This window comes from Pseudorasbora parva, chromosome 19 (assembly GCF_024679245.1).
Source record: "Pseudorasbora parva isolate DD20220531a chromosome 19, ASM2467924v1, whole genome shotgun sequence".
In the NCBI taxonomy this organism is placed as follows: Eukaryota; Metazoa; Chordata; class Actinopteri; order Cypriniformes; family Gobionidae; genus Pseudorasbora; species Pseudorasbora parva.
In genome coordinates, this window is record NC_090190.1 from 30,587,497 (window position 1) to 30,607,622 (window position 20,126).

At 37.9% G+C, this 20,126-nt stretch overlaps 1 protein-coding gene across 12 annotated transcripts in view; it reads right to left on the bottom strand.

The window, feature by feature from the left end:
* Window positions 1-10,661: 10,661 nt before the first annotated feature.
* Window positions 10,662-20,126, bottom strand: part of pleca (plectin a) — a 148,861-nt gene continuing 139,396 nt past the window's right edge. For all 12 annotated transcript variants that reach the window (XM_067426698.1, XM_067426697.1, XM_067426701.1 and 9 more), the window contains one exon: window positions 10,662-19,273. In XM_067426698.1, coding sequence (XP_067282799.1) covers window positions 12,956-19,273 — 6,318 coding nt within the window. In that variant the 3' untranslated portion in view covers window positions 10,662-12,955. The remainder of the gene's footprint in view (window positions 19,274-20,126) is intronic.

A 20,126-nucleotide genomic window follows, 5' to 3' on the forward strand; every position in this document is an offset into this window, starting at 1 on the left:
ATGCATGCTAATAAGCAACTAATAGTTAATAACTGAACCTTAAAATAAAGATTTACTAAAGATTTGCTAAACCCGCTGGCAGATATTAGCAGGAATACATTCCTGTAACCCTCCTACGTTTCGCAATACATGTTGATGTAATTCATAAGAAATGAATATCGTAGCTTGCCCTTGAAAAACTTTAATCTGCAACAATTTGGCAAATTGGAGAGAGGGTCATGCTGCGGATTCGACAGAAAAGGCTAGGCAGAAATCTTCCAGGGTAAAGGCTGGGCATGTTTCCCGAAACAACACCGCCCTTCCCCTTGTCACTTTCTGTTGTTGAAGACCTTGCAAGTTGAAGCTGTTCCAGACTTCTCAAGTATTTTGAATTCCTCATCTTTCAGTGAAAATGGGTTGGTATGTCGACATCCACAGAAGTGACTAGATAAGAACTGCATGCATCGGATTGTATGCAGTGTCTTATCTCAGTTTCTTGGTGGAGACAATTTCACTGGGCATACAATGAGATCCTGCTCTACCTGCTGCTCTTGGTTTGTGGATAAACATACAGTGAAGAAAGCAAAGATAACAGGTTAGGACGGACCATTGTTAATTTAACACATTAGTGACTGAACTTATTGATCGCAAAGTACTGCGTTCTTCAGCGGTGGACAGTAGCTAAGTAAATTTACTTGAGCACTGCACTTAGGTTGAAATAAAATGCTGCGTGAACTCAAGCAATCAGCATGTTCAGCAGCCAAATCCCACCCCAAAAAGTTCCTAAAATTTGAAAAAGTAGGCCTACTACCTCGCAAACAGGGCTGTTTTGAGGCGGAAATTTTTACCCAGAACTTTATTACTTGGTTTAGACCCCGGTAATTAATAGTGTAATAGAGTTCTGTACATTGTCAACCTCTGCCGTTTTTCAAGAGAATGATTAGCAAAATGTGGAACAGAGATTTTGACTTGTTAGGTTTGTGATAAAACTGAATTATAATGTTTTTGTGGTAGGTAAAACTTTACAATAAGGTTCATTATTTGACTACATTAGTTAACATGAACTAATAATGAACTGCATTTATTTGTCTTTGTTAATGTTAATTTCAACATTTACTAATACTTTATTCAAATCTTGTTAACATTAGTTAATGCACTGTGAACTAACATGAACAGCTGTATTTTTTATTAACTAATGTTAACAAAGATGAATAAATACAGTAACAAATGAACTGCTCATGGTTAGTTCATGGTAGTTAATGCATTAACTAATGTTAACTAATGAAAACTTATTGTAAAGTGTTACCGTTTTTGTTTCTGATAAACTCCATTAATTAGTGTTTAAACTAACAGTCATGACTAAGGAATATCTGCACAGATGATTGAGGCATTTAAATGATTCTATGTTGTTGCAATTCATGAATTAATTAAAGCCCTTGTGGTTCAGCTATCTTGCCAAATCCGAATTTGCATGTTACAGAAAGAGTTTTGTAATTGTTTTAGCAGAGCTCTGCCGAAGGGAAAGGTGTGGTTGTTAATGCTTAAGTGTGATTTCGTGCATATATTTCAGGTTGAGAGGCTTGTATGCAGGTGTTAAAATCAATTTCACTCTGCCAGTTTCTATTGTTATGTTCAGACAACACTTTCATGTCCAAACAGCTCAAGAATTCTTGTGACATCTCACTTGTTTTTCCGCTCACTTCCCACAATGCCTGCTCCCACACTTGTAATGCAGATCCAACTGAAAGGAACTGACAGAACAACTATGCAAGGCTTGGCCTGAAGAAACAAGGTGTGGCAGTTTACAGAGTTTTCTTTCCTGAGAAAAAAAACCCCTGATAAGGGCTAGATCTTATGCATTCCCCATAATAATAGGGTGTGAAAAGGTTTTTTTCCCCAGTTTTTTTCTTTCTTATTTAGTTTTTTACAATGCTTGCGTAAGCTTTTTTTTTAAATCTTGTATTTATTTTTATTAATTTTCCAAATGTTTACAACCCCCTAGCAAAATCTGAGATCCTCCTAAATATAAATAAAAAATATACAAAATTTAATAAAATGTATAAAAAAAATCAAAATATTAAATAATAATGAGAAGAAAGAAAAAAAACTATACAAGGTGTCGATTTTTGAATATTTTCATTGAACTGTCTTCATGTCAGGGAAAAATATGTTGTTGCCCTGCAATGAACTTAATATCAACAACACATTGTCAAACTTATGTGATTTTAATTATTATTAAAGATTATTATGAGATTAAAACCTCTCAAGTGAGCCAGGCCACAATCACCATTAATAATTATTTTGATCCACTTAATTTTAAGTGTTTTTAACTATTATGTAGGCCTATCAACACATGATTTAGATATATTTAGTAAATACCTGCATACATTATTAAAAGATACCACTCTGCCAACACGAGTCCATAAACTTACTCATATTTACTCTCAATGAGAGTAATAAAAATAGCATTATAAAACATTTTGCTTGAGTCTTCGCACTTTAGGCGTGCTACAATATAATAAATGCTATGACAAAAATCAGTTCACTACAGAAGCTCTTGAAACAAAGCTATTGTCCAGCTAAAAAGTTTTTGATTGATTTAGGTTGTAAAACAACAACAACAACAACAACAAAACAGTTATTAATTGGCGCCACTTACACAACCCTATTTTGAACTAAAAAAAAGATCACTTTTAAAGCGTTCATTTGCATGGCAACAGTGTTTGTGGCTTGAGAACGCAAATGTTGTGAAATAATTTCGAAACGATACTGTTATCACAAAAACGTGAATCTGTGAGAACTGCAGCATAGGCTAAGCATTACGCGTTTAGTCAAGCGCGTTTGAATGCGTGTTTTTTTTTTTTTTTTTTACAGATGGCTGCCAAATTAGCCTACTTGTCTGGCATGCGTAGTTTAGCGTTGTTATTCGTTTTCGCTTATTCAACGTAAACGGGAATCATGTTGATAACGTTGTCTGCACAGAGGGCAAGGAAAGGCATTCACAGGGGAGCGTAGTTGACACGGTCTCTGCAGACACCTTAGGGATGCGTGCTCATGTCTATGCGCAGGTCTACCATCTGATCTGGATACAGCCCGGATACGGCTGACTGCAGTAAACCTCGGGGTAAACAGAGAGACTAATAGAAGTGTAGATGCCATTCTTCAGAGTACACCAGGTGTTATGAAAACTGTTATGAGAACTGACCGAATTTATGCAGCCTAACAATTATTTGACATGATTTGAATGATAGAAATGGACAATGTTTTATGTGTAGGCCTATGCAAAGAGATGAGTTTTTAGTCTAGATTTAAACTGACAGAGTGCGTCTGCTTCCCGAACAATGCTCGGAAGTCTGTTCCAGAGTTGAAAGGGTCATGAAACCCCAAAGCACTTTTTTTAGATGTCTTTTTTCGTCACGATATTGCATAACGTTAGTCACAGCCTAATCTGAAATACAAATAGGCAAAAACATCATAGGAAACAGTTCTCAAAAATATAAATAGGCTATATAACTTATATTTTTACAAAATGAATAGCCTTGTCAAATGACTATCATTTTAACTTATGGTGAAAAGGTGACATTTGCTAGAGTGAACAATCTAAGCAAAGTATCTACGGTTGCATTTTAATACAAAATAATATTACCCTTTGTCATTTGACAGACTAAATTAGTTTTGTATGGTACACTCTCAGAAAAAAAGGTACAGTTCTGTCACTGGGGCGGTACCCTAAGGTACAAAAGTGAAAAGGTACATATTTGTACCTTACTCACCCCTACGTGGTACATAATAGTACCTTAAAAGGTACATATCAGTACTTTAAGAGTGCAAATTAGTACCTTAAAGGTACATATTAGTACCTTTTCGGCTTTGTACCTTAGGGTACTGCCCCAGTGACAGAAATGTACCTTTTTTTCTGACAGTGTAGGCTACTTGGAGTTTCCTGTTGTTACTGGACTAGCCTTTTGCATTATCTAGACAGTAGCCTACTGTCCCTCTAAGAAACTTTCAATTTAATCAGAAATTGTTTAAACAGTCAATAAGTGGATAAATCGCTACTTACTGCTCTGTAATTGCCACTTTCTTCAGTTTAAGACGCTGAGCGAAGCTTGCTTGAAATGGGCTGAACAAATGAACGATCTTGAATTCAATTGTTGTGGTATCTGATTATAATAAACATCAACCATGACTGTTGACATTTTTATCTGTGGGAAGGGTAGAAAAGTCTCCTGCACAGCCTGGAACATGACGTGTGTCCATGCGAGCAGCTTGTGTTTACTGATGATTCGGCTCCGTCATTTCCGCCTGACAATGAACATGTTTGGACAGAAGTAAATGTTGGGGGCGTGCATATAAATGATCCCCAACGCTTGCGTCACGGTTGGGTTTATGTTGAGAAGCACTTTTTTTCCCGTTGTGTTTTGGATTCACAAGATTTACATAAGAAGTAGGAGGCAATGGTGTTTGAGACTCACAGTATGTAATGTCCATGTACTGAACTCACTTATTTCACTAGGGCAAGGTTAATTCAATTTTTCATTCTAGGGCACCTTTAAGTACTAAATAGGAAAATGCTCGACCACCTGCGGTTGATTTTGATTGTCTAGCTATTATCAACTGGCCAACTGGAGTTTTGAGATCACAATAGACATGAAGGACTATAATATGCTAAGAGCTTGCTCGAGTACTGGGAAGCTAAGCCATTTAGTACTTTGTTAGTAATTCGCAAGATTAAAAAATGTATGCAATGTTTAATAGGGAGCCAATGCAGTGTTCAGAACAGGGCTAATATCATACCTCATGGTTCTAGTAAGAACTCGCGCTGCTGCATTTAGGACCAGATCGAGTTTATTTATTAAGTGAGCAGGACAAACACCCAGTGCATTACAGTAATACATTGATGTCATGAACATATTTGTTCTGAATTTTGCAATGTTTAATTATCATATATTGCAATTAAATATGAATCGTACCCACCCAGAATCATAAAAACTGTTGCCAAAACTTTCAAAACAAAAGAGCACTCCTGTTAAAAAAACATCCCGTATTTATCATGTCATTCACAGTGTGCTCCTCTGGGCTTTCTGGCATAAAACCAATTAATGAAGCCACAGTTTCATCTGTGATATTTTAAAATAACCCAGTAAAGCTATAATCCAGCAAAATGACACATTATCACAGTGATTGTTTATGAATTATCATGTGGACATGTAGTCTCTGTACAGTCTTCCAGCTATTTTGCTGAAGATTATTTGGTTAAATTAACAGTCTACTAGTCTCACTTAGCCAACTGCCGCTTTCAGCTGGACAATGCATCACATTTTCTGTTTATTGTTCTTGTCTTGACACCCACAATTTCCTGAAGAGCAGGAAGTCAAGAGCTTGAGAAAGAGCACTTAACGTGATGTGACTCATAGTAGGAAGAAAACATTTAGGCCAATTATGCCAAATTTGGTTACACTTAGAAAACGTTCTCATTTTGTTAACATTAGTTAGTGTGCTAAGCATGGCTTGATTTGAAGGGAATATCAAGTCAAGTCACCTTTATTTATATAGCGCTTTTTACACTGATTGTTTCAATGCAGCTTCAAAAAGCTAGCTCAATTCAATTATCATATAGTGTCAAAATGTGGGCAGATCAGTAATATAGTTGAAATTTAAGTGTCCCCAACTGATCCCCAAGGGGGTGGCATCCCCTTGTTGAATTATTATATTTTTTGTACAAAAAGCACCCCTCTGTAAAACCACCATCACCATTAGATTAAAGCTGCACCATGTAACTTTTCTGTCCGCTAGATGCCGCCTATTTAAAACAAAGGCATAGTTTTATGACGGCAAGTTTGAGCGCAGAATCTTGGGACATGTGGTCGGATCGGGATAGGAATCGGGCAGAAAGCATGTTCATGGATGTGATTATTAATGCAGTGGGACTTTTATTATGACGGGGGACAGTCGCCAGTGCAATTTCTGCTTTTCCGATCATGAGTATGAGGTAACTATACGGCAGCTCTGTTTATCATATTAGATACATTTAAGTGTGTTTAAAATTATGTTATGACATCACTGTGCATTCGCTCTGTGGCTGCTGTGACACTTGTTGCACACTGCAATAAGAGTAAAGCATTGCTGCCAAATAAAACCGGAAACCGAGGAAATCAGACAAATGACAGGCGACTCCCTCAGACGTCCCGGTTCCTTGGTTAAAATAGCAATTTTCTCAAAATGTACAAATAGTTGGAAACATTTGGGATATTGTAAGAACTCAAATGAACTAAATATACACTCCTGAACAAAATCTTAAGACCAGGGGATGCATTGCAAGTTTTACACATTTTGCACTAGTGGATCATAACCGGGTTGTAAGCGCTGCTTCAAAATTCCAAAAGAAGAAATGGGAGCAAGAGACAAAAAGTAGAGAGTAGGCAATTTATTGAAAACTGCATTTAAACTCAAAATAATAATTAATAATATATAATGAATAGTTCATCAGCTAAACAAAAGTTTAAGACCATAGCCCAAAAATAAACGCACAACAGTACTAAAAGTGTCAAAAAAGGACTCAGTAGTGAGTAGCCCCACCGTTCTTGTTGATCACTTCAAAAACTCGTTTCGGCATGCTTGATGCAACTGTTTCCAGGAGGCTGGTGGGAACGTTGCTCCATGTGGTGAAGATGGCTTCACGAAGGGCATCCACGGTCTGGAACTGACGTCCATTTTTGTAAACTTCCCTTGCCATCCATCCCCAAATGTTCTCAATGGGATTTAGATGGTCCAAAAGAGCAACGTTATTCTCCTGGAAGAAGTCCTTCGTCAGGCGGGTGTTGTGAATTGCAGTGTTGTCCTGTTGAAAGACCCAGTCATTACCGCACAGACATGGGCCCTCGGTCAAGAGGGATGCCCGCTGCAACAGATCCACATAGGCAGTCGCCGTTTGACGCCCCTGCACAACCTGAAGCTCCATTTTCCCATTGAAGGAAAAAGCACCCCAGATCATGATGGAGCCTCCTCCACTGTGCCGCGTAGAAAACATCTCAGGTGGGATCTCCTTGTCATGCCAGTAACGTTGGAAGTCATCAGGACCATCCAGGTTAAATTTTTTCTCGTCAGAGAATAAAACTTTCTTCCACTTTTCAATGTCCCATGTTTGGGGCTCCCTTGCAAATTCTAAACGGGCAAGTTTGTGTCGTGGGAGGAGACGTGGCCTTTGAAGACGTTTTTTTGTTCTTGAAGCCCTTCTCTAGCAGATGTCGTTTTATGGTTATTGGGCTGCAGTCAGCATCAGTAAGGGCCTTAATTTGGGTTGAGGATCGACCTGTGTCTTCACGGACAACCCGTCGGATTCTGCGGTTCAGTGCAGGTGAAATCTTTTTGGGTCTACCACTTGACTTTTTTGTCCCATAACTCTCAGGATTTTTTAAGAAAATTTGTAAAATGACTGTCTTACTGCGTCCATCCTCAGCAGCGATGGCACGTTGCGAAAGACCTTGCTTGTGCAGCTCAACAATCCTGCCACGTTCAAAGAGAGAAAGCCTTTTTGCCTTTGCCATCAGGAGATCTTGACAGTATGTCTGCTTGAAGAACAATGCCATGAAAGCCATATTTTTGTGCAGATTTGACCTTTTTATGGCTATGGTCTTAAACTTTTGATCAGCTGATGAACGGCCTGTTTCAGTTTAAATGCAGTTTTCAATAAATTGCCTACTCTCTATTTTTTGTCTCTTGCTCCGGTTTCTTCTTTTTGAATTTTGAAACAGCGCTAACAACCCGGTTATGATCCTCTAGTGCGAAATGTGTAAAACTTGCAATGCATCCCCTGGTCTTAAGATTTTGTTCAGGAGTGTTTAACACTGGCATGGTGTTTTTTGTTGTTGATATTTTACTGCGTGTTTCAACCGAACCAGGAAAGACCTCAATTGGATAGACCAACAACCAATCAGAGCAACGAAGCGACGCATTACATTAGTTGTCAAATGTCAACAGAGCTCAACTGCACTGTGTTGCCAAGACTGCGTTTTTTTCCGTGGGTTGTTTTCCATGTCTGCGGGTTGAAGCAACCTCAATTATGTCATATATAGACACAGGAATGCGAATTTTAGCAGCAACTTTGCCAAAATAACACATTTTACACCCCAAACGCCATTTTTTTCCTGGAGAACCCCCCCGAGAAGCTATTGTTTTGAGCTAGTAGTTGGCGGGTTTTGTTGTTCAAGTGCTTCTTTTGATGTTCTTTAAAAAAAAAAGAACAGAAGGTATATGTCTTTCAGTAGTGTTTAAGGAAAGATTAGAATGGTGCGAGAATGACGTATATTTGTAGGCCAAAGCGCAGGAACGAGTTAGCATTTTAGCACTTCCGATTGCATCACCCCAAGGTCAATGGGTTTTTGGAATGTTTTTTTGGTTAAATGGCTGTATCACATGTCTGTTTGGACTTTCTGTTTCGTTTTGATACTGTCACATGTTCCTTTGTCTGATTCCTTGTAACCCTCGGTAGATAAGTTCTGTTCTGTGTTTAATTAATGATTTATCTGCTATTTAAGTTCCTCTTGTTCACGCAGTCTTTGTCCAGTCACCGTTATGCTATGTGTGTGTGTTTCTGGTGCCTGTCTGCATGTTCCTGTGAAGTGATGATTAAAGTTTCATTCAGAAATGATAACCCTAATCTTTTCGTGTTTAATCTTTACCATCCAATGTTAGAGTGTTGGAGCCCTGAAAAGTGTGGAGACTGAGAATAATTGTCATTTGGAGCTCTCTCTCTCTCTCTCTCTCTCTCTCTCTCTCTCTCTCTCTCTCTCTCTCTCTCTCTCTCTCTCTCTCCTTTGTTCCACTCTAAAGGACCTTTTGTGCAATGGAAATGGTTTGTAGATGTTAAAGTTTCTGTTAGCAATTTTTAGAATACTGATCCATCATTATTGAATAACTGGAACAAATGATCAATGCATTATTAATACTCTAGTAACTACTATTAACTATCAAGAAACTCTTGATATTTAGTAAGAAGTAAGCAATAGCCTATGCTTGACGAATGTGGTAATTCACTATTAGCTAAACACTAACTGCTATTTTTTTTCACTACTAGGTTCTTCAGGTTCATAATTAATGTGAATAATGCACAATTCATAATTATTTCTAAAGTGAATGCCATAGTTGCCACTACCAGTAATGACTAATGTTATTACATCCTTCTAAAAGAATTACTAATGATAGGGATCATTATTCTAAATTGAATATCATGTCAACTCTCTAATAATAACTGACGTAATAACGGAAGTCAGTGTAAACGTATGTTTTTGTAAGGTTTTTGATATGTACAACATACTTCTTTAGGAATTACTAGTTATTTGGGTCAGTATTCTAAACTGATAATCCACTAGTAATTACCTAAGTTTTTAGGTTTTAGTTATTAATATTATGTACATATTAATCATGAAATCCTGCATATAGTTCTTAGTCCTCTGGGAGTTATGAAAGTTTAGCTAATAGTGAACTACCACATTCAACTGAGCTTTATTACACATTTATTCATCAGAGTTTCTTGTTAGTTGAGAGGTATTAGAATGTTAATAGTGTTACTCATTTGTTTTTGTGTTATTCATTAATGATGGAAGAGTATTATAAAGTGTTACCAAGGTTCTCATTGAAACCATCAATTCCAATTATTATTATTCTTTTTTTAAATAGATCGAGCTTTCTCTTTTTGCAGCATGAAAAAAAGTGTACAAAGCGAGGCCCATATAGAAATACTTTTACTATTTCTTAATATTTTTTACTTCATTTTTTAATTAATATTTACAGATTGCTGCAAACCAAACCTCATCTCCCAGCATCAGTGCGTGGCCTCCTTCGGGAGCACTAAGGTGAATACGCTGTTGATTAATTCCCATTCTTTTCAAATGATATGCTCTAGATAACAGGTGTGGTGTTAATTAAATGTAACGTTCAAGATAGTTCTGTAATTCTGTGTCAGTAAGGATCAAGAAGAGAAGGGAAGCTGAAGTGATTTTGGGTGTGCTAATTGCTAATCATTTGTTGTGACTAAAGTATGTAATGACAGTATTGTAATGCATCTCAACCAGTTCAAACCAAACTTTATATTTGCTATGGAAACAAAAGGGAGTTTTGGTAAGTGTTTATGTGGAGATAGACCTAGCAGTCTACTTTAAATAAAAAAATAAAATTTATGGCAGAGATAATACATTAATCAGAATTCACACCCAACCTGCAAATGATGACAATGAAATTATGAAGATAACCTTAATCTACCTGTTTCTTTTGGCTCAGTCTGGTATGTTAGTTTCTTAATTATGTATACACTCACATAACCACAAAAGACAACATGAATTGACCTGTTTCTTTTGGCTGGTATGTTGGGTTCTTGATTATATGCAAATATACTCACAACACAAATGATCTGATTTCAAAGCAGTAAATGCCCAATTTTGCTCATAAGAATACACCGCAAGAATACACCGAATACATGCATACACCGATTAAAACCCTTAAGTAGGTACGATATAACCAATTGTAATTTATTTTTAATGCTATTTTAACTTAGTTTTAATGCTGAGGGTTGACATTAATGCCAGTGAATCAGTGTTTTTTCTTCTTCTTTTGAATAGGGATATGACTTAATACCAAGGAGTTGATGACAAATGGGTACAATGATAGCTAGTAAAATGACACTGTACAGCAGATATTTAATGTTTATTTACAATAGAATATTAACATTTCATCCTGTAAATACCATACTCAGATCATGCATTTAATTTGAACATTTTCAAATATACTTTTAGTGCCTCAAAAAGCTTACTTTAAAAAAAAGGCTTTGCATGAGTATAACTTATCATATTGCATCATTTTAATCATGTTAGTAAAACATAAAAAGCAGAAGATATAATATAGGAAAATATAACTAAAATTTAAGCATTATGATTTACAGAACAGTGAACCAAAAGTAAAAAAAAAAAAAAAAAAATGGAGACTGAAACATTTTCTTTTTGTGCATTCGAAATTCAGTCTTCCTTGTTTTGCGATTACATGACTACAATTTTAGATGTCATTATTTGTTAAACCTTGTTTGTGTAAACATCTACATTCAGTTCAGAGATCGATATTACATTATTTGTAATGCTTGTCAATAGGCCTACATCATGACACCAACACGCAAGATATTAATATGCAGCATTGAAACTGATTTACAGAGAATGTCCTGTAAATTACACACCAACGTTTCTAGTACTACACTAAAACACTTTAGATTTAGTGTTAAAATTGACCAATATGAGTGAATATCAGCTGACTAGAACATTAGCGTTTTAATTCTGCTCAACCAAATAAATCTAACAATTCTGTATATGGAGCATAAATAAAGGTAGTGGAACATGTATGTTGGTTGAAAGATCACAATGTGATTCTTTTGAAAGGAGCAATTCACTCCATATCCTCCAAACACACAGGTGGCGCTCAAGTGGCAGTGCAGGATATGGAGTTTTTTGATAGTTAGCATAACAAATGGGGACTTGAATTGAAAGAAGAGGTAGACCGGGCATATTCAAGGTTCCAGGTGTTTTTTTTCTGCTAATTGCTTTATTGTATTATACAAATCTTGAATATTTTATGGCATATGACAAAAATCGTTAACCATGTCTTCAAGTCTACATTAAACATTAATACCTCGGTTTCTGTCAAATCTGTTGACAGGTGTCAGTGAATATGCAATTCTGTAGACACAGTGCCCTCGCAGAAAGACACATCTACTGATAAAAATGAGACGCATCATTTATAATATTTCATTTGATAACTACACAGTGCATGAGCTTGTCAGCGAAACAAAACAAGAGCAGGTCTTTGAATTGACATTTTTGGCCAGGTTAGTTAATATTAAAACTGACATTGTAACAGAAGGGAGTGTCCCAAGACAATATAACTTTTATGCTACAATAAACAATTGTACATCTGTATAATAATATAATCTGAAGTGAAACATTAATGTCTTTAGGCTTTATATTTTAAGCCTAATGAGGGTGCACATTACAGTTACAAGAATGCTGATGCAGACGTCACACAAGGTTAAGGCGCAAGTGAGGTCCCCTTTAAATCTGCCGATTGTGGGAAGGACCAGAGGCTAATTATGGTTGGGATGTTATTTATGCTTTAAAAGGTGTTTCTCCATCATCTTTATAGTGATTTGTGGCAAATTCTGTAATGATCTTCAGCTTTTAAAATGGCTGTAAGATGGCTAAATTTCACTTTATTTAGTAAGACTGCATAGTACAAAGTTTGTTTTATAGTTTTCATTAACATGTAAATAATCAAATTTACAGAACAATGGCCATGGCAGTGCTGCCAAGATGTGTAATGCTTAGTTTATTGACTTGCTCCCAATCATTGTGAGTGTCTAAATGGACGTTATTCCACTCTGCAGATAGTCAACAGCTCCCTCCACAACTTTTTTGTTTTGTTTACCATGCTGGCTTAAAATGTTCAGTGTTAAAATATGACCATAGGTGTATAGATACCCTAGGGATCTTTACGCAAACATACACAAATATATAACAAATAACTTTTACATCTCATCTGAAGCATTACCATATTCTCTCCAAGAATTCTAAACATTCTTGAGACTTTTCAGTATTATTCATGTGCCAATTTACAAGGACAAAAATAAAATAACAGAAGACAATTCAAAAAGAGAGGCTATAAGTATGTAACACTGCTACTAATTGAAAGAATTGAATATAAAAAAAATATATGATTATGAATCTGCCATGAATGTTGTGCAGAACAAAAACTACATGATAGTTTCATATTGTTATATGAAAATGAAAAGAAGAGAAAATAATCTGTATATTAAACTAAATATATCAAACTGAAATATACTATTAAAGCCAGTCTTATATAGCAATATTATTCCCATCAGTAAAAAAGCCCATTAGCAATATCATGCAGAGCAGGATAAATGTCCTTTTGTGTACATAAATTAAGCAACTAAAGAGGACTGAGATTGTGATGATGTGAATATTCTCTTTTCCTCATAGCAACAGTTCCTGCCTGATGCTAAAGCTGTAAGGGCTTGCTTTAGCTCATCCATCTGAAGTCCACCATGTGCCCCTGAATCATAACGGCGGCCATAGCTAGTGGGGCTGTAGGATGAAGAAAAACCCATGGAGAAACCTGAGCCTGTAGCATCAAAACTTCCCCTTCTAGAGCCTGATCTTGAACCAGTTCTTGATCCAGACCTAGACCCTGAAGTTGATCCAGAGCCACTGATGCTGTATGGGCTGTAAAGGCCTTTACTTGACTGAGAGGATGCTTCTAGCAACCTCAGGCCAGATCCTTCCTCTATCATACTTCTGTCTATGGCGTCCTTGTATGAGATCTTAAGCTTTGTTTTGGGGCAGGTGAGGTATTTGGAATATCCACTGACATCTCTTAGTTTCTGTGCAGTGCGTGCATCTAGAGTGCCCTTCTTAACAGCATCATCCAGCGACACTCTTCCTGTAACATCCGGTTCAATTAAACCGCCTGTTAGATACTGGACTTCAAGGAAACGTTGGCCAGCTTCATAGTAGAGCCAACCCTTCTTTAAGGCTTGAGATGCAGACATTTTGGTTTTGGTTCTAGGATCTTCAAATCCCTGAAAAGCTTTCTGTGCTAGGTTGATACGATCAACCATGATCTTGTCCACCAGCCCTTTGGTCATTGCATCAGCAACAGAGAATTTCTCTCCAGTGTTTGGGTCAATAATTCCCCCTGTGCATGCTTGTGCTTCTAGTAGTCTTTGACCAGTGATGTTGTCAACTAGATTCCGATGCATAGCCTCTGTAACTGACACCTTTTCCAAAGTATCTGTATCTAAGATTCCAGCCACTGGTCCAGTTTCCTCAGTTGGATCAGTCCAGGTTGTAGCCGGCGTCTTTATAGAGGGAATTGGACTCATGGGATAAGATGAGCTAGACCCAAAGGAAGATGAACGAGATCTGAAGCCACTCATATTGCCAGAGAGCATGTCTGCAAATTCAGTGATAGAAAGGGTACCAGCACGGTACTGGTCCAAAGCAGACTGGTCTATGAGGCCCTTGGTGATTGCATCATCAATGTCATACTGCCGTCCAGACCTTCTGTCAATGATCATGGACTTGACAACACCATCTGATGACGAGGTGGTAATTTCTTCCCATTCACACTCTTGCTCTGCAAGTTCAATGTAGGTTTGATGGTCAATGAGTCCTTTGCGATAAGCCTCATACACAGACATCTCTTTTCCTGTTTCTGGATCTACAATAACAACTCTACGTTTGCGGACTGAGGACTTAGAAGACGTCTTTCTTTCCCGTTTCTTTTCTTTCAGCAGTAAAAGAGACAGTCCAGTTTCTGGGTCCGTTATACAGCGCTCCATCAGCTGGAGGTAAGTTAAGTTCTCCTCTGTGTTTGGATCGAAGAACCCCTTTGTGTCATCAGAGGGATCAGTGAGAATATCATTCATCTCCTCATCAAAAAGACCCCGTTTGTAGGCCATTTCAACAGGAAGTCGATGACTCTCTTCAGGATCAATGATTCCACCGGTGGCTATTTGAGCCTCAAGCAGACGAATACCATGATCTTTCAGAATAAGACCTTTCTTCATAGCCTGGAACAGGGAGATCACCTTGCCAGAGTATGGATCTTTGTAGCCAGTCACAGCTCGTTCAGCAGAGAGAAGCTTGTCTTTAAATTCTGGTCCTACAACTCCCATTTTCACAGCTTCGAGGACATTCATTTTTAGATTTTTGATTGGATCAATGACATATCCAGTAGATGCTTGAGCCTCCAGAAGTTCAAAGGCAGTGCCCGGTCGGATCATGTTCTTCTTCATGGCTTGGTAGACTGAAAGACGATCTTTTGTAGCCTCTACAAACACGCCTGCAATAGAGCTGATGCCTTCAAGATATTTCTTCAGATCTTTACTGAGGTCCTCAACAGAAATGGTACCCTCCATGAGTGCTGTGTAGGTCTTCTGATCAATAATTTGAGAGCGCAACAACTCATCTGGAGTGATTTGTTTTCTGAGGCCCTTAAATAGGAGTCTCTTGTCCGCCAGAGACAATAATCGTAAGCCACTCTCTTTATCAACTTTGCATCTTTTGAGAAGTAGGGCATAAGACAGCTTTTCATCTGTTGTTGGATCTGTAAACTGCTTGACATCTCCACTTGAATCAGATATCCTCTCACTGGTTTCTTTGTTCATGTAACCACGCTGCATGGCAATATCAATTGGGAGGTGGAAGTAGTACTCTGGATCCATGATGCCACCTGTTGCTACCTGGGCTTCCAAAAGCTTCATGGCATAATCCTCAGGAACAAGGTCCTTTTTCATGGCTTGGAATAGAGAAATGACCTTACCGCTGTAGGGGTCCTTATAACCTGTGACTGCTCTCTCAGCAGACAAGAGTTTGTCATGGATCTCTGGGCCAACAAGACCCTTCCGGACAGCCTCATCAACTGTCAATAATTCATCTTTCACAGGATCAGTGATGAATCCTGTCGCTGCTTGTGCCTCCAACAGATCAATAGCAATGTCAGGTTTAATGAGACCTCTCTTCATGGCTTGGTAGATGCTAACCTTAGCGTAGTTATCTGAGAGTATTCCAGCAATGCTGCCTGTTCCAAAGAGATATTGTTTCACACTTGTCATCTCCATAACTTCCCGGATTGTTTTCTTGCCTTGTTTGAGCAGATTGTAAGTTTCAAGGTCTATAATACGAGCTCTGTAAAGTTCATCAATGGTAACCCGGCGTCTGATTACATCACATGACATACTCTGCTCAGTCTGGATGATCTGTCTTTGTTCAATGATTTCAATTATAACTATGATCATTCTCTCTTTTGTGATTTTGCCTGAGCGATACTGTTCAAGAAGCCTTTGTTTTTCCTCTTCTGGAAGCAAATCTGATTTCATGACTTCCCATAATGTCACTTGTTTTCCTGCAAAACTCTCATGTGGTATGTCTATTTGGGTGTTAGCTAAGTCTGTTTGTGCTTGTTCCTCAGTGTAAACAAAGGATTGTTCAGCTTGCTCAGGAGTCTGGGCTTTAGAAATTGGTAACAGGGCAATTCCAAATTCTGGATCGGTAATACATCTCTCTTTAAGTTGTTTGTATGTGACATTCTCATCTTTGATGGGATCAATGAAACCTTTGATGTCATCTGTGGGGTCTTTAAAAGATTTGGCTAATTGCTTGCTGAAGTAGCCACGCTGAATAGCTATATCAGTAGGAAGCCGATGGCTATTTACTGGATCAATTATTCCTCCAGTGGCCTCCTGAGCATCTAGAAGAGGTATGGCATGTTCTCTTAGAACAAGTTGTTTTTGCATTGCTTGAAGAAGAGAGATCTTATTACCAGTGTATGGATCTTTGTAACCAGTAACAGCTTTCTCTGCTGAAAGCAGTTTTTCATGAAGCTCTGGACCAACAATTCCAGCCTTAACAGCATCATCCACTGTAAATTTCTCATTCCTAATAGGATCAATTATGTAGCCAGTAGCTGCTTGAGCTTCCAGCAGGGAAGTACCTGTGTTCGATGTCAGTAGTTTCTGCTTCATTGCTTGGTAAATGCTGAGTTTTTCCTTAGTTTTTTCCAAAAATACACCAGTAATACAATCAGAACCTTGTAAGTAGTGTTTGATGGAGTCACTAATGTCTGCAGGTTTCTTTTTGCCTTGTTTGATTTTGTCATAGGTGTCTTTGTCAATGATTTTAGATTCAAGCAAGGAACTGGTCGGTACAGGTCCTCTGAAACCATCAAAGTTGTCCTGTCCCTTCATTTCTTTTTCTTCTACTGTAGTGACAACGATCTTGATCAGTTTTTCGATAGTGATTTTTCCTGATCTATACTGCCGAATAAATTCAATCCTTTGTTCCTCTGTGAAGTATTCAGAGTTGATAATCTCCCAAATGGTGATTATTCTTCCTTTAAAAACTCCACTGTGCAACTCAACTGTAGCATGGCTCAAGGTCTCTTTAGTTTGCGCATCAGAAACTAGTTCTATTTCTTTTGACTCTTTTCTTTTGACTGCCTTTTTGGAAAGTGGAAGCAATGGAAGACCAGTCTGCTTATCAGTGATACATCTTTTCAGCAGTTCAGCATAAGTGATATTTTCTTGTGTGTTGGGGTCAATAAATACTGTACTGGAGTCTGATGGGCTGCTTAAGACTTGATTCATCTCTTCATTTAGGAAACCACGTTTATATGCAATATCTGGAGTGATGCGGTAACTTTTATCAGGATCAATAATTCCTCCAGTTGCAAGCTGAGCTTCCAACAGACGGACACCTTGGTCTTTCTTAATAAGATCTTTTTGCATTGCTTCAAACAGGGATACAGTTTTTCCCGTATATGGATCTTTGTAGCCACAAACAGCTCTTTCTGCAGACAACAATTTCTCATGGAGCTCTGGGCCAACAACACCACTTTTGACTGCTTCATCAACTGTGAGCTTTTGGTTTTTCACTGGATCAATTATGAAGCCTGTTCCAGCCTGGGCCTCCAGAAGGTTTAATGCAGACTCTGCTCCAAGTAAGTCCTTTTTCATGGCTTCATAGAAAGACATCTTTTCAGAAGTTGACTCAATCTGCACTCCAGCAATACTGTGTGTGCCCTTTAAGGCTTTCTTGACAGGATCAAGCTCAGACACCTCTTTAAGAGTAGCTTTTCCATTGTGCAATTTGTTGAACAAATCTTTATTAATTACCTTTGCTTCCAGAAGTTCAGATGCTGGCACTGATGATCTCAAACCATCAAATGCAGGTTCCTTCTTGTTTTCCTTGTCCTCTACAACAGTTATTACAATTCTAATAATTTTTTCAACTGTAATTTTGCCTGTCTTGTACTGCCGGATAAGATCCTTTCTCTGATCTTCAGTGAAGTACTCAGAGTTTATTATCTCCCAGATGGTGACAGTCTTTCCTTTGAATTTTCCAAATGGAACTGTTAGATTTGCCTTACTAAATACATCTTTAGTTTCCTCATCAGTATATGTTCTTTCAATTTGGGCAGCATGTTCTGTGATTGACAGTAATGGAATGCCTGTCTCAGGATCTGGTTTACATCGTTCCAGTAGCTCGCAATAAGTAAGGCTATCCTGAGTGTTGGGATCAATGAATGTTTTTTTGTCAGCAGGAGGGCTGGACAGAATTTTGCTTAGATCAACATCCAGTTGACCTTGTGTGCATGCCATTTGGACTGGTACACGGTGGCTATTGACAGGGTCAACTATCCCACCAGTTGCATATTGAGAATCAAGAAGTTTTGTGGCCTGGTCCTCTGCGATCAAACCTTTTTTCATTGCTTCAAACAGTGAAATTTTATCTCCAGTGAATGGATCTTTGAATCCTGTGGCGGCCCTCTCGGCCGATAACAACTTGGTGTGCAACTCAGGTCCAATCAAGGTATCCTTCACAGCTTCGCTTACAGAGAGTCTTCTGTTCTTAATGGGGTCAATTATGTAACCAGATGCAGCTTGGGCTTCAAGAAGCATCAAAGCTGTGCTTTGTGTAATCTTCTTGTCCTTCAAAGCTTGATATATGCTCATTTTCTGGTTGGGTTCAACTATTACGCCACCAATGCAATCTTTACCTTTTAGGCACATCTTCACCTTGTCATTCTTAGAAAGCTCTTGCACAGTTGTTTTGCCTTTCTTAAGCTTGTCAAATTCTTTTTTGCTGAGCACACCAATCTCATGAAGTCTGCTTGCAGACACCTTCTCTCTAATTCCATCAAATGCCAGGGGTACATCTTTTTTCACACCATCCACTTCTGTGGAGCCGTTTAGGACCTTCTTTGTTGTTTCTACCATTGTCATGTGAACTAACTCTTCTTCAGGGACTTTGTCAGTTTGAATTTCAATCTCCTTGGTGTGGGAGGGCTTTTGTGAACTCTGAAGTTGCTGGAGTTTTTCTCGCAAGTTTTTGTTTTCCTCTGCCAGAAGTTTCTCTTGTTCGATTCTTTTCTTTTCAAGCTCTTGCATTTCTTTTTGCTTGGCATTCATCTCTTCCTCAGCATCCTTTTGCTTTTTGATCGCAGCATCCATGGCAGACTGCAGTTTCTTTCTCTCCTCCTCTAGTTGCTTTTTCTGACGTTCCTGTTCATCTTTAAGTGCTTCAGCCTTCTTCACTTCATCTTCAAACTGCTTCTCCAGCTTCTTTTTTTCTGCCTCAATGGCTTTCTCCTTCTTCAGCAATGTCTCTTTTTCTGCAAAGAAAGTCTGCTGGAGGATAGTCTTTTCCTGCTGTAACTGTTCTTGTTGAACATTGGCCATCTGTGATAAAATGGCATAAAAAACAATAATTAATACAATGCATGAAATGGAAATAAATGTGTAAGGAAAAATATTACTGCACAACTCAGAAAATGCAGATTTTGCATTTTAAATTGTGCATTTTAAGATGCAGTTATATTCTTTTATTTTTTATTTGTATAATTACTCATAATTTGCACCCGTTAATGTACTCTTTAATTAATCTCTGTTGTGTGCTGTAATGTTATACTTACAGTATTGTGCAAAAGTCTTAGGCACGTTAGTATTTTCACCTCAAAAAATATATTTTTAAGCCAATTATTTATATGTTTTCCAATAGTGTGTCAGTAGGCTATATCAGTTTACATTTTCAAACATTTATTTTGCCATTAATTATAATAATCTATTCCAGTGAGATTTTTGTATGCAGAAGGAGTCTGACAACAGCTGTTTGATCCACATGGGACCATCATCGACTCCGTCTATGAATACATGAAGAAACTGAAAAAACTGAGAAAAAATCTACAAGAACTGCGACAACATCTCCAAGAAACTTAAAGAAACCTTCCTGCAAAGCTACAGTATGGTGGACAGTTTTAGACACTTGCTTTCAAAACTAATGTCATAAATAGATTTTGTTTATCAATTAACTCCTAATAACTAAATCAAATCAGTGTTTGGTGTGACCACCCTTTGAGTTTTAAACAGCTTTTGTCCTTGTACACTTGCTCATAGTTTTTAAGGGAGCTTTTCAGGAGGGTTTCTTCAAGCGTCTTGGAGATGTTGCCTCAATTCTTCTGGATTTAGCCTGTCTCAGATGTCACATTTCTTGTGGATTTTGTCACAATTTTTTCAGTTTCTTTATGTAATCACA